The sequence below is a fragment of the Phyllostomus hastatus genome, unplaced genomic scaffold (genome assembly GCF_019186645.2).
Source record: "Phyllostomus hastatus isolate PE091 unplaced genomic scaffold, TTU_PhHast_1.1 phas_contig_495, whole genome shotgun sequence".
In the NCBI taxonomy this organism is placed as follows: domain Eukaryota; kingdom Metazoa; phylum Chordata; class Mammalia; order Chiroptera; family Phyllostomidae; genus Phyllostomus; species Phyllostomus hastatus.
In genome coordinates this window covers 6,370,686-6,393,208 of record NW_025333895.1, presented here as the reverse complement: position 1 = coordinate 6,393,208, position 22,523 = coordinate 6,370,686, and the positions used below count along the sequence as shown (strand labels likewise).

The 22,523-nt window shown below is 64.1% G+C and overlaps 1 protein-coding gene across 1 annotated transcript in view; it reads right to left on the bottom strand.

The window, feature by feature from the left end:
* LAMC3 (laminin subunit gamma 3) overlaps positions 1 to 22,523 on the bottom strand; it is a 52,476-nt gene that overhangs the window by 13,864 nt on the left and 16,089 nt on the right. The window contains exons 4-18 of the mRNA XM_045846267.1: positions 19,531 to 19,697; positions 17,159 to 17,347; positions 16,930 to 17,047; positions 16,380 to 16,478; positions 13,663 to 13,799; positions 11,056 to 11,166; positions 9,083 to 9,275; positions 8,838 to 8,947; positions 6,905 to 7,123; positions 5,179 to 5,367; positions 4,221 to 4,466; positions 3,300 to 3,453; positions 2,513 to 2,655; positions 1,907 to 2,085; positions 960 to 1,098 (exon numbers count right to left, since the gene is read on the bottom strand). Of these exons, the coding sequence (XP_045702223.1) occupies positions 960 to 1,098; positions 1,907 to 2,085; positions 2,513 to 2,655; positions 3,300 to 3,453; positions 4,221 to 4,466; positions 5,179 to 5,367; positions 6,905 to 7,123; positions 8,838 to 8,947; positions 9,083 to 9,275; positions 11,056 to 11,166; positions 13,663 to 13,799; positions 16,380 to 16,478; positions 16,930 to 17,047; positions 17,159 to 17,347; positions 19,531 to 19,697 (2,393 nt within the window). The remainder of the gene's footprint in view (positions 1 to 959; positions 1,099 to 1,906; positions 2,086 to 2,512; positions 2,656 to 3,299; positions 3,454 to 4,220; positions 4,467 to 5,178; positions 5,368 to 6,904; positions 7,124 to 8,837; positions 8,948 to 9,082; positions 9,276 to 11,055; positions 11,167 to 13,662; positions 13,800 to 16,379; positions 16,479 to 16,929; positions 17,048 to 17,158; positions 17,348 to 19,530; positions 19,698 to 22,523) is intronic.

Here is a 22,523-nt window from a genome sequence, read left to right as displayed (position 1 = left end):
CACGGAGCGATCAAGATTTCACACTAAAGCCCCCACCCTGAGGGGCCCCCTCTGGGCCCTCTACTCTTCCGGGGTGCAGTTTAACTCCAGCACCAGGCCTGAGTCCCGCCTGTCGGTTACCAAGGAAGAGCCTCCCCATTTCTCAGATGGAAAGGCTGAGGCTCAGAGAACCCGCACATAGGAAGCCAGCTGCAGAGCGGGGCGTGGCGGGAACCTGGCCTTCTACAGTGACAACAGGCAATTCCTGAGTCTGGGGCCCCGAGCCAGCAGGGTCATCTGTGGCGTGACTGGGAACTGTGTTGCAGGTCGCGGCATCTGCGACCTCCCTGTTTCGCTAACTAGTCTTGCTAACAGGCGCTCAGCTCGCCTACCTCTGGCTGCTAAAGGAGTATAGGCACTTGTGAACGTGAAGTTACACAAAATAATCAGTTTTCTTCGGATGTCCCCGAAACGTCAATGTCTTGGGGCCAAAATCCCAGTCTTTTTTTTTTTCTCTTACTAACTCATTTACGGTCTGCACTAGAGAGATACTGTGAGCAAAACGGCCAACGGTCAGGCCCACGGGAGCTGCACCTGTTCAGCACCTGGGACAGCGCCCGGCGGGCACTGGCTGGGCGAGGGCACGAAGGGGTGAACCCAGCCTCTCGGCCTCACTGCGATTACATAGTCTGGGGGGGGGGCAGGGGGCGGAGGCACTGATGTTACAGAAAGCGGCTGACACTAATAAAGTTACCCAGCACGTCTGGGCCAGGGACCTTGTGGGGAGGTCCTCGGGGAGCCGGGACGGCGTCACGGGAGGGGCCCACCTCGGCAGGGAGGCCGGACCGGCTCTCCCAGCAAGTGGGTTCCCCTGGGGCTGAGCGGGGGGCCCTCAAAGCATGCTGAGACCAGCCGGAAGGGCTCCGAAGGGGGCGTCCGACCAGCCAGCCCTCCCCTGGCCTCCCCGTCTCCCGCTGTACCGTGCAGCTGGTGGTCCTGGTAGACGTCCCCCTGAGGGGCCTCTCCCTGAAGAATGTCCACTGGCCCCCAGGGGCTTCCACAGTCGGACCCCTGAAGCCACCCCTCCATCAGGGTCAGCCTGGCCTTCAGCTTGGCGGCCTGGAGGGGACAGGGAGGGAAATACCGCCTGGACCCCTCCCCCTGGCTTCTGCCTGGCCTGCCCTCCCTGAGGGTCCGGAGACCTCTGAGGACCAGCCCTGCCCGCCCCCCCCCCCCGCACCCTGGGCTCGTAGCAGCCCCTCCCCCTCCCCCACCCACTGGCACCTGCAGGCACTCAGCAGACCCCACCTCCGTCCTGCTGAGGGGGCGGGGAGGGGAAGGGAAGCCCAGCAGAACCTCTGCCCGTCCTGTGGTGCCCCCACCCAGAACTCGGCACAGAGCAGGGCCGGCGGGGCCCTTGTGGGTGGAGAGAGTGACGAGACACTGAAGCAAGACTGTCGCCTGCCTGGGCGCGCGACGACTCAAGGGCTGGGGGAGCGGAAGCCCCGAGCTCAGGCTCCTGAGCCCTGCACCGCACCACCTCCCTGCTCCAGATTCTGCTCGTGCCCCAGAATGGGCCTCACCCTCCTCCGGCACCTCCCCACGAGGGCGTCTGCGGTCTCATCCCCATCGAACTTGGGGAAGTGTGAGACCTCCGCCTGGGCGGTGGGTAAGGAAACGGTCAAGGGCTCCTGCCCACTGAGGAGCGGTGAAAGGGCAGAGGTGAGGGCTGACCCAGGTTGGCGTGGGCCAGGAGGCTGCGTGGGCACAGCCGGCGGTCCTGGAAAGCCCGAGAACTGTGGGTGAACGGGCAGGTCCTGGTGCCGAGTACAGAGCTGATGCTTGCTGGGGATGCACGGAAGGTGGAGCTGGCCTGGGCGGGGCCTGGAGGGGGTGTGGGCGGGGCCTGGGCAGTGGGCGGGCTCACCTCCTCCTTCACCAGGCCGTAGCAGGAGGGGCACTCCTGGCACTGCGCACTGCCGGCCGTGAGGAAGAAGTTGTCCTGGCAGCGGTCACACTTGTAGCCCACGAAGCCGGGCTTGCACACGCACGTGCTGTTCTCGTGGCACTGGGCCGAGGCGGAGCCCAGGGAGGAACACCTGCAGGCTTGGGGGGGCGGGTGAGCAGGACAGATGGTGCGGGTGCTCTGATGGCTTCCCACCCAACACCAGGACCCCAGGTCCCCCTGCAGCCTCGCACCTGGCTGCCCCAGACGCCCCTGGGCATTACATTCTGAGTCCTTTCCGGGAGACTGACTCAGGGGTCAGAGGTGACGACAGAGTTGCTGACTTATTTCAGAGTACCCAGGTTCTGGGGGACTCCCACACAATCTAACTGCACGCACAAGGAGAGTGAGGCCCCGGGGGGGAGATACATGGGCCAGGTGCATGGTCCCCCCAGCCCCCCACTCACTGCACGTCTGCCTGGACCCACCGGTGGCAGCTGGCCTTTCTCTCCCTTCCCCGCTGGTCCTCTTTGCCGGCAGCCTCAGGCCACGCCCCCCAGGAGGCCCGGGAGGCCCTGGCTTCCTTACCCCGGCAGCCCTTGATGGAGAAGCCGAAGAAACCCAGCTGGCACCTGTCGCAGGCCCGGCCCTGGACGCCGGGGCGGCAGGGGCACTGCCCAGTGTTGGGGTGGCACCGGTTCTCCTGGGAGCCCAGCGGGTGGCACTTGCAGCTGTGACAAGGGAAGAGCGTGGGTCCGAGTGAGCCCTGGGTCGCCCCCAGCCCAGCCGCCCCACTGCTGCTGCCGGCGAGGGGCCTCAGGTCATGCCCTCTGTCCACAGGGCCCGTCCCCACAGGGGCTGTGTCGAACAGCTTCCCCCAAGCTGTGCCCTGGGAAGCAGTCTCAAAAAAGGCTCCCCCTGCAGAAAAATGTCTATGGGGACCCACACATCTTGGAGACTGCCCCCCTGAATCGGAGCATCACTGTGCAACCAGCACACTGAAGGCTCTGAGAAGTCCCATGAGGAGGAAGTCTGTCCGCCTCACCAGGTGTTTCCTGGGGGGTCCGCTGCACCCCAAACACACCGTCTAAGGTGCTGCCAAGGCCGAAATGTCACTGAGTGTCAGCGGCACCGAGAAGGGAATCCGAGGCCACACCGGCCCCTGCCCACTGGGACCTACCCTGGGCTGGCAGGGCCGGCAGCCTGACCCCCATGGGGCTGTTCCTCTGTCCCCTTTCAGTGCGGGACACTGTGCACCTGGCCATGGGCCCGGGACACCCATGCCAAGCCAGACCCCTCTCTGGGGCTCCCCGGTGCTTTCTTCCATCTGGGGGAGACCCCAGGGGAAGGGCACCCGTGGCCTCGCTCCACCCACCTCCGGCAGCCCTTCCCGGGCCGGAGGTCGTAGAAGCCTGGGCTGCAGTGGCCACAGTCCCGTCCGGTCACATGAGGCAGGCAGGTGCACTGGCCGGTCACTGGGTCGCAGGGTCTCTGCCCGCTGACTGAGCCCCCGGGGTCACAGCTGCAGGCTGGGGGTGGGGACAGGAGAGGGGCTTGGGAACCGTCTGTCCGAGCTTCGGGGCCCAGGAGATGCAGAGAAGGAGGGCAGCCCACAGAGGGGACACTCGGCCAGCCCGGACGCCCAGGCTGTTTCAGGCAAAAGGCTCTGGGGCCCGGCTGGCATCTCAGGCATTTGCTGCACCCTTGGAGAGACAGCCCGAGGCCCTGCAGCTAGAGAGAGGGCCAGAGACGCAGTCGGGGTCACAGGCAGACGGGCCCCCGGGTCCACTGTTTTGGGACATTGACCCTGCTCCCCTGGGCCTGTAAAACAAGAGGCCGGCAGGTGCCGGCAGGTGCCGGCAGGTGCTACGTGGAGAAAGGGCTCGGGAGCAAGTTTGGGGTGAATGCTGAGCTCCTCCCTGTAGCACTTCAGGAGGCTGAGCGCACCGTGGCCCTCTGAGAGGGGGCACTGGGCTGAGGGGCACCCCAGGGACAGAGGAGGGATGGAAGAACACCTCAGCTGGGGGTGGGGGTCACAGCCGGCCTGGAAGCCCGCGGGGGGGGGGGGTAGGAGGAATGTGACAAGACCCCCAGGCCGTTGGGACGGTTTCGTGCGCTAACTGTGGAGCCCGAGTGGAGCACTAATTATCAAGACAGGAAAAAGCACTACGGCTGGGGGAGGCCTTGGAGGCGGGCACACCCTTGCCCGTCCTGGACAAGAAACAGAGAAGGCAAGGAAGCTGCTCATGTGGCCCAGCCCAGCGGAGCAGGGGCTGGGGCCAGGAGGCACACTCACCCGCGCACTTATCTGCGGCGCGCAGGGCCAGGGCGCTGCCGTAGAAGCCCCGCCCACAGCGCTCGCAGTGGGCGCCCGCCGTGTTGTGCAGGCAGCGCAGGCAGTGGCCTGACAGGGGGTCGCAGTTGCCCACGGCGTTGGGGTCCACGTTCCCGCTGCACTGGCACCGCCGGCAGGGCTCGGGGTCCCCAGAGAGCCCCAGCGGGTCCCCAAAGAAGCCGTCGTCACAAGTCTCGCAGCGCCGCCCTAGGGAAAGGTGGAGACGCCGTGTGGAGGAGCGGGCAGGAGGGCCGCCAGCCTGCCGCGGCCCCAGGGGGTTGGGAGCGTGGGAACCAGAGCCAGCGCCGCCCCGTATCCTTGTGGAGCAGAGCTCGGGGGGCCGGGGCGGGGCCCGCTCGCCTGGCTCCGGCTCTGGGGACTGAGGCGAGTCCCTGAGCCTCTCTGAACTCGCCGCCTCCTCCGCACCGTGGGGCAGGACCACTGGGAGGCGTCGGCGTAATGGTTTGCGCAGAGCAGCCAGCACAGTGCCTGGCACGTGCTAAATGCTTGGCCTTGGTGCCTGCCGTCACCTCTGCCTCGTCACCCGCATCATCGTCGCCATTCTCATCAGCGCCCTGGTCATCATCTTCATCAGTGGCTTCATCATCATCATCATCATCATCCATGGACATTGCCATTGTCCCAATCAGCACCACCTTCCTCAGCAGCACCCTTTCCATCATCTTGACCATCGCTTCACTGTCACCATCATCACCCTTGATCGTTACCTTCATCATCATCTTCAGCATCACCTTGGCCATCACTCTCCGCTCTGGCTCTGGGACTGTGGGACTCAGGGTCCCCAGAGGTCAGGCCCGTCACTCCCAAACTGGCCCTCCCTCCTCAGCCACACTCCAAACGCAGGACCCCACCCCTGGAGCCCGGGCAGAGGCAGGAGCCCCGGGCAGGAGCCACTCACCTCTCTGGCCCAGGGGGCAGTGGGTGCACACCACCTCCCTGCTCTCCGGGACGGTCGCGCAGGACGACTGTCCAGGGCACGGACAAGGCTGGCAGTCGTCGGTGCGGCCTGCGAAGGGGTTGCCATAGAAACCCGGCAAGCAGCGCTCGCAGGACGGGCCCTCGGTGTGGTGGCCGCACAGGCAGATCCCTGAGGGGCAGGACACGCACCTGTTTACCGCGGCCCGAGCCCAGAACACTCGAGAGACAGTGGCGGGCTCCTGGTGGTGGGGGTCACAGCGAGGGACCCACAGCACAGTTGGGAGCCCCTCCAAGGTGGAAGCAGCATGGTCCAGGGGGGAAGCACCCACCGCGGGTTCACGTCCACAGTGTGAACCTGGACAAACTGTCTGACACACCCTGTGCCTCGGCGCCTCACCTGCAGAACGGGCACCACAAGCTCAAGTGGGCCCCGGCCTCAAAGGCTCCCTTGGGATGCAAAGAGGCCACGCAGCCCAGGGCCCTGCACATCCTGGCACGTGGAACTATCATTACTGTCATCAACCTTATTTCTATTCCAAAACCTGCAACCACACCAACCAACAGAGGGCGCCGCTAACGCTCCCTCGTAGTCTTCTTCCTCCGAGTCCTCCTACCAGCACCAGCCCAAAGGGACAGTGACCCAGACCCAGGGCTCTGGTTCTGATGTGAGGCTCCGTTCATGGGGCCTGTGGGTTCTCAGGCTCCCTAGGGATGGGGGGTTTGTGTGAACCCCCTTCTCCAGCCCCACACCTCCTGGACTCTGCTCCGAGCAGGGGACCCTGGGGATGGGAGGCCCCGGCCAGGCACGGGGTGAGGAGCCTGGTTGGCAGACAAGACTGCCCTCTGCAGAGGCTGGGGCCGAGGTGACCAGGGGAAAAAGGGGGGACCGGGTGGGGGTGGGGGGCTCATGAGGGCAGGTGCGGGGGCACGACAGCAGAGCAGGGGTAGTACCCCAGGGGCACCGTCACACCGGTCCTGCTGCCCACCGGTGCCCACCTTGGCCCAGCACCCACAGGCTCACTGCTCCTCCCTCCGTCTGGGGTGGGGAGCAGTGGCCGCCCTGCCCCCTGGACAAGAGGTGGAAGGCACAGCCAGGGTCTCTGGGGGATGACAAATGGGTCCCATCCCGGGAGCCCATGCTGCTTCTGCAGTTAGGGGCTGCCTGGAGCATTGCCCGGAAGGATTACAAGGCCCATCTGGGCTCGACTGGTGATGCCTGCCACGGGCACACAGCTCCTCATGCTGCATCTTCTCGTGCTCCCCCTCAGCCTGCCAGTTCCCAGGCCACTGTCATTTGCGGGCTCCCCATGGAGCCTGAGGACAGCTGAGCAGGCACCTCCCTTCTCAGAGGCCCCACCTGCTCCAGGAGAGCAGCAGTGCAGCCCTGCCAGCACCTCCCGCACACCCGAGACCTCAGGGAGGCTTTTGGGGGTTTGCTCCAGAGTCAGCGCCTGACCAGCAGGTGCTGAGCTCGTGGGAGGAGCAGCTCTGCCATCTAGTGGCCGTGGGGCCTCCCTGCACTTTCAGCCCCATCACCTGGAAGGTGCATCAGTAATAATTGGGGCGGGATTCAATGATGCCATGGATAACTACATCTAATTAGCACTTCATTAGTATTGTTTTCAGGGATTGCTGGCCTGTGCCCCCAGCGGGCCCTGCTCTGGGTGTAGCCAGGCGCCCTTACAATGGGGCGCTAGGAGACTCACCTGTGTTAGGGTCACAGGTGCCGTGCTGATTACAGCTGCAGGGGACGCAGTTGGCGTAGGGACCCCCCAGGGGAGTCTCCCTCTTGTATCCTGGAGCACAGGATTCACAGAACTGGCCCATGTACCCCTTGGGGCACGAGCAAGTCTCCACCCAGGAGGCTGGCGGGGAGAGCCCCCGCTGGGCTGACGTGAGCCGGACCTCCGTCAGGAGCACCGGGCCTGGGAGCGAGGAGAGAGGGCAAGAGGAAGAGGGTCACGCACGCGTGAGAGGCTCTCCCCCAAACCCTTCTGTTCCCACCCGGGATGGGCTGGGGGTTACGGGCCCGCGTGGTCAGAGGCAGCCCATGGGTCAGCCACCGTTTCTAAAAAAAAACAGTCAAATCAAGCGCAAAGGAAAATGAGGCAATGAACAGGGGACGGGAAACAGATGTAGCTGGAAATGTCACGGAAAGACGCCCAGGCTCAGGGGCTGTGTCGTCAAAGCTGTGTGCCCGTAAACAGCGGCGACACCGTTCACCACCCTCGGACGGCGGTGAGCCCTTTAAAACGCAACCCGGTGCAGAGCGGGCCGTGGGGAGCTCCCACACACGGCGGGAGGCAGGGACGGGACTCAGGAGGCTCTGCCGCTAGCACTGGAGCAGCTCCCATCAGACCAAACTTCCTATGGAAAACAACTGAAAACTCCAGGCAAGACAGAAAAAAAAACAGCGCCCGTGACCCCGGGAGAGCCCCACGGCGGGTGGAGAGTAGAGGGCACTTGTCACCGCGGCGTGGGGGTGGCACGGCCTTTCTGGCGGGAAGTGTGGCAGCACGCAGCAGCATTTAAAATGCACACGCTTGGGCCGGACGCTTCCACCTCGGGGGACCCGTCCTGCAGACACACCGCGAGAGGACCCAGAGCCCCGGACACGAAGCCCTTCCCGGGCCCCGCGGCCCCGTGGGCGCTGGTTGGAAACCGGACACCACTCCTTGTCCACAAACAGGGGTGGGGGTGGGGCTGGCCGAAACTCCACGGAGCATCCAGACCACGGAGTGAATGGTCCACGGTGCACACACACAGACAGACTTCTCCCACGTGTGATAATAAACACCCACCCCCAGGACACAGAGTGAGCCAAAAACAGCACGCTGCAGAACCCTGTGCTGTGTGACCACATTTCCCTATTTAAAAACTAGAGCTGTACGTCCCACCCGCGGGAAGGTCTGCAGAGATGTGCCCTGGAACGTCGTCAGTGGGAGGGGGACATTTGGGAGGCACGGGAGGCAGAGGGTCAGTGTGTGCGCCTGCCTGTCCAGTCCGCCTCCGGCCCCCAGCTCGGGCAGGCACGAGGGCGTTCCTTGCAAGCCCCTGTGAAGGGAAGTGCTGGAAGCTGCCAGAAAGGGTGAGAATGGCATTGCTGCCAGCAGCCTCAGCTAGAGGGCCTGGGAGTGGCCTGGGGAGCAGGGAGGCTTTGCGGGGCAGTGAGGGTGAAGGCAATTCAACCACAGCCGCGAAGAGAAGCAGCCAGAGCAGGCCGGGTTACGCTCCCCAGGCCTTGGACTTAAAGAGGCTGCAGGGAAGGTTGGCCATCTAAGCCAAAGGTTCTCCGCAGGAGCCACTCAGCCCCTGGAAGCAAATCTGGGGGCGTTTTTGTCACAACAAATGGGCTCCTCGCCCACTGGCGACTCTGCCACCGGGTGATGGCAGGGGCGGGGGCTGCTTCCCTGGCTACACACGTACCCCTTACAGCTGCCCATCCTCGGGCTGCCCATCCTGGCCTGCCCCTGCCTCTGTCCTCAGCATCCCCCGCTGCCCCACCGGTTATGCGGCCTGGGGCCAGTGCCCCGACCTCAGATGTCCTCATGGTACCGTGGGACAATGACCATCTGCTATGAGGACTCAACAAAGAGGCCCAGGTCCGCCACTTCTGGGGGCACCCTCGTCGCCACTGACCGGAGGGACTCGGGCCGGTCCGGATGCGCAGAGCGGTGAGGTTGGCGAGCAGCCGCTGGAAGTGGAAAGGGGGCAGCGGGGGCTCCGCGTCCTCGGAGGTCTCCTGCAGCCTGGCGGGGGGCGGGGGTCAGAATGGAACCCGAGGGGGGGGGGCAGGACAGATCACAGGGTGATCCCAGCAGGCCTGGACCGTGGGGACCCCCGACTGCCGAGCCCCACCTCTCAGGACAGAGCAGGACACTCACCGGAACTCGAGCTGTGCCTCCCCGGGCTGCCCGGCGTCCGGGGGGCCCGACAGGCTGGAATGGCGCAGGGTCAGGGCCAGGCCCGCCCCTTCCAGCCTCAGCTGCACGGGGGGCAGGGAGCCCCCAGGGGGCACCCAGAAGGTCAGTGTGAGGGGCTGCCCGTAGCTGAACCGCTGGTCACCCAGGAACGTCTCTGAAGACAAGAGAAGACGGCTGTGACAGTCTGCACTTAATTAGCCTGATTTTAAATGTCTACGTGGATTTTATCAGCAGTGAAACATCCAAACAGGAGAAAAGCAAAGCAAGGGGGACACCCAAGGCTCTCAGCACAGCTGGTGCTGGGGCACACCCCCCACCCCGTGCCCTGCGGCCACCGTCTCCACACTCTTCATGCTTCTGGGCCTGAACTTGGCTCTTGCAGATGCGGTCCGGTCTGCCGGGCACTGGAGTCCGAGTGGGAGCAGAGGGGACACGGTCCCCGGGGCGGAGGCACCTGGCCGCCTGCTCACAGGCAGAGCCCAGGTGGACCCACGGCGTCAGAGCACAGGGAGACGCAATGAGGACCAGGGCAGCCGGCCACGGAGGGACGGAGCAGGGGGGCGGAGGGCCCCCAGCGGCCGCGCTCTCCTCCACAGCTGAACCGGCTTCCAGCAGGCAGGAGGCAGGGGCGTCCTGAGAAACGCCAGGGACCCGAGCCCGGTCGCCACCTTTCCCCCTCCGCTAGTTCTCTGGATGGGCTGAGGCTGGACACTGTGGCGCGCAAGGCCAGGGGCCAGGGCTCCTCTCCCGCTCTGCCCTTCGGGGCGCGCCAGGACTGGGGGTGGAGCGGCCGCAGGGCCGTGTGAATACAAGCGGCAAGTCCGCCCGCTCGCCCTGCCCACCGCGTGTCCCCCCACCCCAGTGCAGAGCCGGCAAACCCCTCCTGAGTGGCGAACCCCTTTTCCTTAAGGGAGGCGACAAGGCAGCCAGGGAACGGAGCGTGTTTTCCGCGTGTGGGCCGCTGAGCTCGGAGCACCTGCCCCACGAGGCGGCCCGAGGACCCGCGTCCTTTGCTCCCTGGCAGCAGGGCCCTGGCGGGCTGCGTCCACGCAGCTCCTCAGACATCCGTGTGCCCTCTCTGGTCCTCTCGAGGAGGGACGGGACGGCCAGGACTGGCTCTGGGAGCCGGTGGACCCCGAATCTGGCCACGGGAGAGCTAAGAATGGACTCCAGACTTCTGGCCCTAGGACTCCTGGTTTTGGAAATACCAAAGTGGCCCTACTCAATGGGGGTGGGGTTCAGAACGATCTGGAACTTGCTCCTGCAGGAATCCCACGGTCCTGGGCAGGCGGTGCAGAGCCCGGCAGGGTGCGGGGCCAATGGGAGGTGCACGGGGATTGTCCGGGCTACGACCGTGGCCTGAATGAGGCCAGGGTGGCAGCGCCGTGACCAGGAAGCAGGGGCCCCAGGACGCCACAGGGCATGTGGTCAGCAGAAACATGACCCCCAAGGGCGTCCCATGTCCCAATCCCTGGCACTGGGGACTGTGTTGTGCCTCATGGCAGGGGCCACTCAGGGTGGAGGTGGGAACCAGGGCCTTGAGGTAAAGAGGTGAACACGGGTTACGCAGCTGGGCCCCACGTGGTCACAGGGGCCTTGAAAGGGGGAAGAGGGAGGCGGGGGGGGGGAGGCGGGCTGGTGTCAGAGTGATGAAAAACAAGAAAGCCGATCGGCTCTGAGGCCTGAGGCGGGGGTCAGGGGCCGAGGGATGAAACGGCGTCCAGAAGCGGGAAAGGCCGGGACCGGGTCCTTCCCCGGAGCCTCCTGGGAGCACAGCTCTGCCCTGAGTCCCCTTTCAGGTTCCGACCTCCTACTCCGGAGCGATAACCGTGTGTTGTTGTTTGCGGCCACCAGGGGGCGGCCTTTCGTCAGAGCTGAGAGAGGAAGCACGCTGGGGAGGGGGAGCGGTCGGTCCCACCTGGGGCTGGAGGTACCTGGTGCTGTGAGCTCTGCCTCGCCTTCTGGGTCCAGGGGGAGCCCCCTTGGGCTCCACTGTGCAGGATGCTCTGGGTCCCCCATGCTGCTGGCCCGCCAGCCACCTGCTCCTGGACAGCAAACACACACACAGAGGTCCCTGGGGGATCCGGGACGGTGGCCTCTGCCCCCTCCAACTTCACACCGTTCCCTGGGGACCCAAGGGTGGTGCCCAGAGGCCTGAAACGATGGGGGCTGGGCAGAGGAGAGACAGTTCTAGAGAGATAGAGAGAGGCTCATGGGGTTGAGAGCCGGCCGGTGCCCGGAGCCAGGTCCCCAGGGCACAGCCGCCCAGCTCCCGTCCCCAACCCAGAGCCAGGGCGGGGGGCTCAGGAGGGAGGCAGCCCCAGGAGAAGCGTCACAGCTGAGAGGCCTCTGGGCCTGCGCTGCCCCTCAGCGGGCACTGAGCACAAGGTGAAGACACAGCCCGGAGACCCCAGCATGAGGCGCTGGGGCATCGGAGCTGTTTCTGGCGACACCGGACTTCAGAGAACTTCCTCTCCGGCGAGCTCACCACCCCCGTCCTTCCAAGGACAGGTCGTTAGCCTCACTGTTCCCAGGGAGGCCACCTGGTTAGACAGTGGTCAAGCCAGGATGGGACCCCTGGCCTTCTGGTGCCCAGTCCCAGCTCAGGCGACACGCTCTCCGGTGACGGCAGAGTCTAGCACAGAGCATGTGACCACGGGGGGACGGGGGGGGAGGGGACAGGCAGGAGGCCCAACGCCTGGGACACTCCAGAGGCAAAGAAGGAGGGAGGAAGGGAAAGAGGTCAGAAGGGGACATCCAGGGCTCTTCGATGCCAGACTAGGGTCTGCCACTCGCTGGCTGTGTGACCCCAGGCAAATCACTCAACCTCTCTGAAGCCGGTTCCTCCTCCCGGGCAGACTGGGGACAATGCAACACTTACGGTCCAGGTAGCAATTCTCAACGTTTGTCTGAATACCCGGGGGGGGGGGGATCCCTGAGACTCTTGGAGGGGAGTCTATGAGGTCACGCTGTTCTTAATAAGTCGAAGACGTTATTTTGTATTTTTCATTCTCTCTCTTTCACACAAGAGCAAAGTGGGATCTGCCAGGAGCTCCAAGACGTGTGATACCCCAGCAGACAAGACGACAGAAGCCGTCCTGGTGAGAATCGGCTGACCTCCATTAAGTCGGACCTTGAGGTGACGCGCCAAACTGTAGGCCGAATAGCACAGGTCTCGAAGAATTTATTGTCTTCTAGAAAGTTCCTTCTCACAGGTAGATGCTATTATTTATTATATGTTTGCTGTAATTGTCTTTTAATACAGAGCTCTTTTCAAATTACCATTCTAATTCCTAGCAGGACACGTCCACATAAGCAACCCATGTCAATAAAAGCAGTTTCAGGGCCCCGATAACTTTCAAGAGGGTGAAGGGGTGTGGAGACCGAGGGAGTGGGAGAACTCCGGTCCCGGGGTGAGTGCGAGATAACGGGATGAACCCAGGGCCTCACTCACAGGGAGGACGGACAACGCCGGCGCACCTGCGGTCTGGAACACGAGTCCCGTCGGACGCTAACACGCCGGGCTCCTGCGCCAGGGGGACCACAACCCGGTCCCCACTCTAAGTCTCTCTGTCCTGCCTTCTGAGCGGCGTCCAGCAGAGGGCGCACGGCCCCCACCTCTGGGCGCCCCGGAGCCGGGTCCGGAGTTTCTTTCTCTGGCTGACACTCCCCTCCGCCCTGGGGACCACTCTGTGGGGCGCTGTGGAGGAACGCGCAGCTGGGAGTTAACGTAGAATTAGACCTCCACCACTTTCCTACTGCAGAGATGCACCCGTGCCGCCTGGAGTCGGGCGCCTGGGCACCCCAGCATCCCTGGGCCCCGGACCCGGGACTCAGAGAGAAAACCTGCACAGCGGTTAAGAGCAAACTCAGACACTGACAAACCCTGTTGCCAACAACTGTTATGCGGCCGGCCTTTTCTGCACCTCAGTCGCTTCATCTATAAAATGGGAATGAGCCTCGGCTGGCGTAGCTCAGAGGATTGAGCACGGGCTGCGAACCAAAGCATCGCAGGTTCGATTCCCAGCCAGGGCACATACCTGGGTTGCAGGCCATGGCCCCCAGCAACCGCACATTGATGTTTCTCTTTCTCTCTCTCTTTCTCCCTCCCGTCCCTATCTAAAATAAATAAGTAAAGTTTTTAAAAAAATGGGAATGAGAGCAACTACCGGGTCAGGCACTGCATGAGAACCCCTGAACATAAGAGCACTGTGCCCCGCATACAGCAGGTGCTCAGTAAATGCAGGCCAGGAGATGGAGCCTAAATCCTCGGCACTAGGACTCACAAAGGGAGGGCACTCTGGACCATGAGGGACGGGAAACTCCCCCACAGGATCCAGAGACTAACCCTATATCCCGCCTGTTCTGCAAGGGGGGCGCTGTGGCCCCGGGGGGAGGCAGCTGGGCTGGGGAGGCTGCCCCTCTTTTCCTCCCCCACCCCCTGGCACTGTAGGATCGCCCGGAGCAGGATGGCCGCCCCACCTGGGCTGGGAGAGACCCCCCGGGGGTGGCTGTGGGGGTGGGGGAAGGGCTCTTCTTACCTCGGCGGAAGTCGGAGAGGATGCGGTGCACCCGGAACCCGGCAGCGGCCGCGCACACCTTGGAGTGGCCATGGCAGAAGCAGCTGCTGCAGCCGGCGGGGTTGTGGGGCTGCAGGTTGAAGGTCCCGGGGCGGCATCTGAAATGGGAGCAGGACACGCCCACAGGGCCACATGAATGCGCTAGGTTCAGGGGATCCCAAGCCCAGAATCACTGGGAAAACGTTAAAAAAATAAAACAACAAAACAAATTTCCCCCAGCTTTACGGAAGGGCTGCAAAGCTAGTACACAGAGTCGCACGGCCGCTTCGCCCAGCTCCCGCTGGCGCTGACACCTGACGCCACCCCGGACATTGGTCACGGCCCAGAAGTTCGCATCGTTGGTTCACGTCACTCACTCCACTCGGGACTTGGTTAGGATTCCCCTCTTGCCCCATGAATGTCTTTTTTTCTGCAGCATTCCAGCCAGGACACAGGGTTACATCGAGTCCCGTCCTTAATCTCCCCTGATCCGAGACGGCTTCTGCGTCTTTTCTGGTCTTTCACGACCTTGACACCTCGGAGGGGTGCTGGCCTGGCGTATTTGTCGAACGCCCCTCACCGTGGGTTTACCCGATGTTTTCCCGTGACTAGGCTGGGGCGGCGGGTTTGGGAAAGAAACAGCGGTGAGGTGGCCTCCTCGCCCCAACACCTCGGGGGAAACGACCCTGTGTGACGTCACTGGCCATATTAACCTTGACCCCGTGGCTAAGGTGCCGCCTGCCAGCTCGCCCCGCTGCACACCTGTCCCACTCCAGTCGTTAGCTGCAAGTCCCTAAACCCAGCCCCCCCCAGCAAGTTAAGTGGAATTCAGCTCCGCCTCCCGGAGGGGGCTGCTGAATACAAAATTAGGGGCAATGCAGAAACCACCACAGTAACGGAGATACATTTTGGGGGAGATATTTGGGGGCAATGGAAATATCCTGTTTCTCCTCGAAGCTCCGCCCACTCACTTCAGCCGCGCCCGCCTGCAGCGCTGCCACTCAACTTCTAACGGTGCTTTGATACTCCCCACACTCCTCCTCCGCTTATAACTTGGAATTGTTCTTTCTGCGAGGAAGATTTGTCCCTTTGTCCCCGTGTATTTATTTATGCACCCCTCTATTTATTTCAGTGTGGACGCACGGATATTTATTTTATTCTTTGGGTTATAACCCACGACTAGCGTTGTTTATTTTGTTGTCCAAGTTGTCCCAGCTCTGGAAGCTTCTTTCAGGTTGGCTCCTGACACAGGTCCCCCAGCCTGAGCTGGGGTTTGTTTGCTGGAGGTTTTCTTGGTTGTTTTTCTTTCTTCCTGTTTTTGTTTTTAGGCACTTCCTTGGTTTCTGGCACTACAAGACGCTCCGGGTTCGTCCTGCCTTTTCCCTTGGGAGCCCTGGAGATTCCTGGTCTGCAGCCCGGGGGCCCCACGGGGGCCCCCCAATAGAGGAATCTGATTCATAAGAAGCTGCTCATGACCCCATGCCTCGCAGGCTCCGAGGAACCGTCTCACTCAGCCTCCCTCCCCCTACTTCACAGGTGGGCAAACTGAGGCCCAGAGGGAGGGCCTGCTCAAGTGCAAGGTGGTGGGGCCCCGCCGAGGGAGACCCGGGTGGCACCGGTTTCTCCGACTCCTCTCTGCCCCCTCATTTGAGGGGTCTCGGGAGGAAGATGAAGCAGGGAGTCCAGTTCCCACCCCAGGGCCCACAGAGCATGTGTGGACAAGGCGTGGGGCGCCCGAGGCTGGCGGTGGTGAGTCAGAGCCAGGGCCAGCCGTGCGGCTTTGGCACCGGCCTCTTCCTGGAGCGGTGCAGGCCCAGCACGGACTGCGGACAGCAGAAGGCCCACAATATGTCAGGTGCTTCAGCCACAGGGCCCGGGGCCAGCGAATCGGGGTCCCTGGCGGACCCTGCGCCGGCTGCACAGGACTTCCGAGGTCAGAGACAAAGCCGGGAAGGGGGACACTGTGCACCTCAGGAGGGAGCCCACGGGTATCGGCCAGGCCCACTGCCGGAGCTCAGAGGCCCCAAACACACGGAGGAGGACTCTTCTGCCTCGTTGAGCTTTAGATGTGCCATTTGTACCACGACAGGATGGCAAGTAGGCTTGAATCTCGGCTTTAGTGGGAGCTTCTCAGAGCCGGGCACAGAGAAGGATTCTGAAGTTACCACCCGGCTCAGGATAAAGATTGTGGTGCCCATTAACAACGTTAGCCCTGGTGGGAGATGGGAGGGTCGTGGTGGCGCTCCATTAGTGATGTCTGCCCTGGTGGGAGATGGGAGGGTTGTGGTGGCGCCCCAGTAGTGATGCCTGCCCTGGTAGGCGATGGGAGGGTCGTGGTGGCGCTCCACTAGTGATGTCTGTCCTGGGGTAAGATGGGAGGGTCGTGGAACGAGTACCCTGTATTTGCTGTCCCTGGATTAGATCATCTCTCCTATCCTTTCCAGCTACTTCTTTTCAGGATTCTGAACTAGAAGAAAAGATGTATTTTCAAGGCCTGTGAACTATCCGTTCTGATGGGTCAAAGCGTAGACAGAGGAACGAACCCTCCCGACAACTCCCTGGGGGCGGGTCCGTGGTGCCCCAGGCCGGGGTCAGGTGCTGGGGTCACCGAGTCCGGGAGGCCCACGCCCCGGCCCCTCCCACCACCACGTGCCCCGAGGGCACTGCCGGCAGGCTCCTTGTCGGGCTGGCTCACTGACCTGTCGCACTGGCTGCCTTCCACGTTCTCTTTGCAGGGGCAGCGCCCGCTGCGGGCGTCACAGGTGCCCAGGCTGCCAGCGGGATGGCAGGCGCAGGGTCTGCCAGAGACGGGACGAGGGGAAAGTGTCCAATGAGCAACTCCGGAATAGCAATAGCCCGTCCTCCTCGGAAGGAGTCTCTCCATCCCGCCCCATTCCCGAGAGGACCAGGAGGCCGACTGACCCGAGAGTCTGCACCACCCCCTTTGGCTTCACTGCTCCCGCCTTGCCCAGGAAACGACCCGTCCGCTCATGGGAAGAGCGGTCCACCTGCCCGCCCACCCACTCATCCGTCCATCCGTCCATCCCTTCCTCCCTGCATCCACTCACTCCTCCATCTGTGCATCCTTCCATCCACCCGTCCATTTATTCATCCACCCCTCGACCCACCCTCTCACTGACCTAACCCTAACCCACCCGTGCAGCTGTCCATGCACCCGTCCGTCCCGTCCAAATCCCCCGAGGGGCGCCCCTGCTGGGCCGCCAGCGCCCACCGCGCTGCCGCCCTCACCTGCAGCCTCCCTCGCTGAGCGAGTGGAACCCGGGCAGGCAGCGGTCACACTTCCAGCCGGTCACCGTGGCCTTGCAGATGCAGGTGCCCGAGTCATCGCACTGGAGGCGCAGGGAGCCTGGGGCAGGAAGGGCACCAGGCAGCAGGGGCCGCGATGGGGCAGGGGCTAGGGGCGGGGCTAGGGGCCGGGGCAGCAGGGGCTAGGGGCGGGGCGGCCGGGCCCACTCACCTGCCGGGTGGCAGTCGCAGGGCTGGCAGGGTGTGGACGGGTTCCAGCGGTAGAAGTTCTCCCGGCAGTGCTGGCAGTGCGGCCCGGCCGTGTTGTCGCGGCAGCGCAGGCAGCGCCCGCCGTGGCCCGTGCTGCGGAAGAGCTCCCGGTCGAACACACACTGCTCCGAGCGGCCGCTGCAGTTGCAAGCTGTGGGCAGGGGGCGGGGCTGTGTCAGTGGCCGTGGCATGTGGTAGGTTAGGGGTGGAGTCCGTGCCCATCAGCCTCTGTGCTGAATGAGCGAGGCAGCTTGAGGAAGGTCAAAGATGGAGTTTAGGCCCAGTTTGATCAAGGACATGGAGACCAATCAATTGATCTTCCAAAAGAGGACACTCATATGAGCAGAGGGGGCACCCCTAATAAATATACCAAAACCAAGACTGTCCCAGACAACCTTGGGTGTACAGTGGCCTGGTCATGAATCACGGGCCACCTTCTAGAGTGGCAGTGGGGCTCACTCCAGCACCTCGTGTGGGTCCTTTAAGCCATAATTGTGCGCATCTGGTCCCCAGTGATCATGAGGTAACGCAGCATGGAAAATACAAGTCACCCTTCGTTTGCTCATTCATTCACTAAAAGGAACCCTCTGTGTACTGGGCTCTGTCTGGACTCCTGTGGCGAGCCTGGGGCAGGGGCGGGGCAGGGGAACCGGGAACAGCATGATCCCAGCTCCGGCCGCCGGCTGCCCGCTGCTGGCCCCAGGCCAGGCGCAGTGAGCCTGTGGGAGCGCTGCAGGTGGAGGGTTCTGGGGGCTGAAAGGAGGGACCTTACCGCTGTCCTGGGGGGATGGGCCGAGGCTTCCTGGAGGAAGTCACAGCTACAGTGGCATCTGAGGGGTTGGGGGGAAGGAGCTCTCCATCAAAGGAGGGGAGGGGAGGGGAGGGGAGGGAGGGCAGAGTCCCAGGCAGGCAGGAGAGGGAGCTCAGAGGATGAGCTGTGGGCGGCTGGGGAAGCGAGATGTGCCGAGTGCGTGTAGGGGACGGGCATGGCCTGTGATGGGCAGGGAGGCGGGTGGGGGCGTTGTGCAGTGTGAGGGGACGGGCAGCCATGAAGTCAAGAGGCCGGCACAGCTGGACTGGGGAGGCGGGGCCACGGACTTCACCTTGGAGCACGGGGGCTGTGGGCGGGTTAAGCAGGGTGGATGTAATCACATTTGCACCTTAGGAAGCACCCCGGGCTGCGGGCAGGGACGAGGGAGCTTCAGTGCCCAGGGAGGGGCACTGGGGCGCTGGCTGCACAGCTGAGCTGCAGGGACGTGGACGAGGCTGAATTCGGGACTCGGGGCTGCTGGCACTGGGAGTGTCGAGGGGCCGGGCATGAAGTTCCTATGTCCAGGCTGGTGACTGAGGGGACACAGATGTGACCCCAGGGGTGAGGACATGACAAGAGAAGCAGTCTGGCCTTTGGTGTCCCCACCATGGAGGCGACCCCAGGCTGGGAGCGGGCGTGCCAGCCAGCTCAGCTTCCCTGGCCTCGGGAGGACTTCCTGGTGGAGGCAGGCCAGCAAGGGCGGCAGGAACCCATTAGGGTCACGGCAGCCCTTGGCGGCTCCTGCAGACGGCACCCTGTTCCGAGGAACAAGCCGTCCCCTCCCCGCCCACAGGCTGCCAGTGGCCCAAGCCCCAGAGGACAGAGGCTGAGAGGCCAAGCCTGCCACGGAGACACCCCTGCTGGGGCAGCAGCAGAGCAGCTGGGATCCGGTGCCTGGCGACACCCGCTGCGCGCGCACGGGGAGCCTGATGCACACCAGCTGACCCTCTGGAGAGACGGGGCGGGGCTTGGGGACAGGGGGTGTTGGGGCAGTCGGGGACACCAGGCCAGAGGGAAGGCGGTGGGTCCTCCCACCCACCCCGTGCACAGCCCCACGTCCCCGGAGAAGGTATGGCGGCCCCGTCCTCTCCAGCGTGTGGTCACAGCCACACCCCGGGGGGCTGAGACATGAAAGGGCTGCCGGGGGTCTGCGGGACAGTCATGGGCAGGCCAGCACCCCCTAGGACCTGGGGCGGCCTGGCTTTCATTAGCAACTGCGGTTGGAGCGGCTGCAACAAAGGAACAGTTGGGGACCTTCCCAGCCCCCCACCTCAAACACCTCCATAGTGAGGGACTTGGTTGGGGGTGGGGGAGGGCTGCTTCAGGGGGAAGGACGGAGGATGCCATGCCCACCGCCTGCCCCCCTCCGGCCCCCTCAGCCCTGCAGCAGCACGGGGGCGGGGGGGGGTGGTGGCTCTGAGCCCCAGCACCACCAGGCCCACCTGGAGCAGCCCCCACAGCCAGCTCCCGGGGAGCCTGTTTCCTGGCCTGCACCCCGGCCCCCAGAGCCACGGGACACTCACGCAGGCACTCGTTGGCGGCCTCGGCTGTGCCCCGCGCCCACGGGCGGTCCTGGAAGAAGGGCAGGCAGCGCTCGCAGTCCACGCCCGTGGTGTTGTGCTGGCAGCGGCAGGCCAGCCGGCCCGCCGCGTCGGGGCCGCACTCGCTGGCGTGGCCGTGACACTTGCACCTGGGAAAGGACACGGAGCACGGGGGTCCGGGACGGAAGGTGCCGGCAGGGGAGGGGCTCATCACCAGGAAGCCCTGCGTCCCGGCGCGCCCAAGGTTATGGCTCAGTTATGGAGCTTCACTGAGCACCTACTATGTGCCCGGGGCAACAGTAAGGAGCCGGCCGTGCTGGGTGCTGGCTCCGGGCTTGGCTGTTCTGGGCTCTGTGGACGTGTGACCCCGTTGCACCTCACAAGCCAGCTCGAGCCCATTATATGGATGGAGAAACTGAGGCACAGAGGAGTCGCCCAGGGCCACCAGTTAGTAATGGCTAAGTTTGCGAAGCTGCCTGTACAGGCTTCTGCCCAGGAGGAGCCCCCCCAGGGGCTGAGAGAGACCTGGGAAGGAGTCCTCTGTCTCCCGGGCTGAGGGGGGGCCAGCTCACAGTGGTTGAGGGGTGCCCCATGCCCTTGTCCTTAGACTGTGTCTAGTGAGAAAGAGGCTGCTCCTTACGGAGGACAACCCCCAGCTCATCTTGAGTGCCCAGGGAGTCTGTGCCCTGGAGGGCAGCGCTGGCCCCCATCCCACCCCTCCAGCTCCCACAGGCCAGGAGACGGCCGGGATCAGGCCAGAGCAAAGAGGCGCTCTGGGGGTCACGGTCCGCCGAGCCCGATCCCATGGGGCCATTATCACCCCCCACTCTACCCCGAGGGGCCAAACCAAGTTACTCTGAGGACAGCCCTGGCTCCCAGCTCCCAGCCTTGCTCTGGCCTGCCCTGACCCAGCCATTAACTCACATCTCGCTGGGACCCCACTGCCGTGGCCGCAGGGACATGATTATCCCCATTTCACAGATGAGCAAACAAAGGCTCAGGGACGGGCGCTAAGAGGCAGAGCTGGCTTCCGAACCCTGTTCTCTGCTGCTCTGCGCAGACCCGTGTTCCTGGGCAGCCCCCCAGAGCCACGCCACAGCTTCCCGGGTGCGCCGTGTCTCACGCTCCGCCCCCAGCGGGTCCTGGAGAATCAATGACCACTGCCAGCGATCACGATGATGCTTTCTTTCTCTGCTCTGGGGACACAGGGCTCGGGAAGCTGGCTGGGCGCTGCTTCCTGGCCAGGCCTGCCTGGGAGCCCGGGGTAGGCAGGGAACACCCTGGCATCTCTGGCAGAGGTAGGGCAGGCACCAGGCAGTCTTGGAGCTGGGGACCACCTGTGTCCCGAGAGGTGGTTGCAAACACCACCCTCCTCCATGAAGCTCTGTGACCCCAAGGGCAGGAGTGAGGTTCATGTGGGCCGCCACTGGGCCACCCGCCCCCACCCAGCTGCCGGCCTGGGGGTGGTCCGGCTCCGGCGGCTGGGGCCCACCTGCTCTCCAGGCCAAAGGGGCTGGAGTTCACTGCCACCCGCAATCCTTGGGGACAACCTCCTCCCGGGCGGTTTGACCTGGGTCACGTGTGGGGGCGGCAGGGGAGGGGGAGCAGGCAGAGGGGCCCTCACAGACACCCCCATCTCCCCGTCACTCCGAGCCCCAGCCTTCCCTGGAGGGCGCGGCCGTGCCGAGTGCGGGCGTCTGGGCCCCCGTCCCTTCCGAGACTTCGCCGCCTCTCCAACGCCGCCCGGGCGTCCCTGCGTCACGGGGCCCCTTGCTCCCTACCCCACGGGCCATCATTCCCACGCTGGACTGACTTCCCGTCCTAAACAGCTTCGGACCCACACACCTCTCCCGGCCCTGCTGCGCCTCAGCTGCTGCACCCGAGTTCGGCTGTTTGTCCTCCTCTCCCCCGCGCGGACGGCAGGGGCTGGAGCGTTCCCCAAACCCCAGCCCTGTCACTACCCGACCGAACCTTCAGCAGCTGCTCTCTGTGCGTGGGACGAAAATACACTGCGTTGCCCTGACTAGTGTGGCTCAGTGGGCCAGGCGTTGTCCCACAAAGCCAAAGGTCGCCGGTTCGATTCCCAGTCAGGGCACATGCCTGGGTTGGGGGTTCGGTTCCCCGTCGGTTGGGGCGTGTACGAGAAGCCAGTGATCACTGTCTCTCTCACATCAGTGTTTCTGTCCTCCTTCTCCCTCCTGTCCCCTCTCTCTAACGAATACATAAAGAACTATTTAAAAAATAAAAAATAAACAGACTGTGTCCTTGGCCCAACCTTCCAGCCGCCTCCCCACCCCAGCCCCAGGGCCTGCCTTCTCCCAGGCCCTCAGGTCCCAGGTCTCGCACACGCTGGCACTCCGCCCGGATCGCTCCCCACCCCCAACCCTCACAGCCCTGGCAGGTCCCCGCCTGCGGAGCGGTCTCCCTGCCCGGCGCACGCCCTGCCCTGGCCTCCCGTCCCCGTCATTCTGGGGCACGTGGCCATGATGACTGGAGACCGATGCGATTGCTGCCTGCCACCCCCACCCACGAGACGGGGGGCGGGAACACATCTGTCGTCCTCTCGACTTTCCAAGAAGACGCCCTTCGAGCTCAGGCATTGAAGACGTCACCTGCGGCTGCCCTCGTTCCAGCCCCCGCCTCGCACACCCACCACCGGGGGCCACGCGGGACACCGCCCTGCGAGGTGAGCAGCCCCCGCCTCTCGGGGAGGGGAGATGCGTGGACGGACAAACCGCAGCACGTGCCGACGGACAGACGTCAGGGACCACTGCGGCCGGGACCAGAGCCCCGGCGGCACAGCCTAGCGAGTCCCACGTGAGCGAGGCGCCCAGAGCACGGTGACCCTTCCGCGTCGTTGGCCTGGGGCCCAGGAGCAGCCCGAGCTGTTCTTCCAGGGCTCAGATGCCTCGCAACCTCACCAAAAAATGTCTGGGTCCCGACGAAGCCCCACTACACCCCAGTTTACCAGGAGG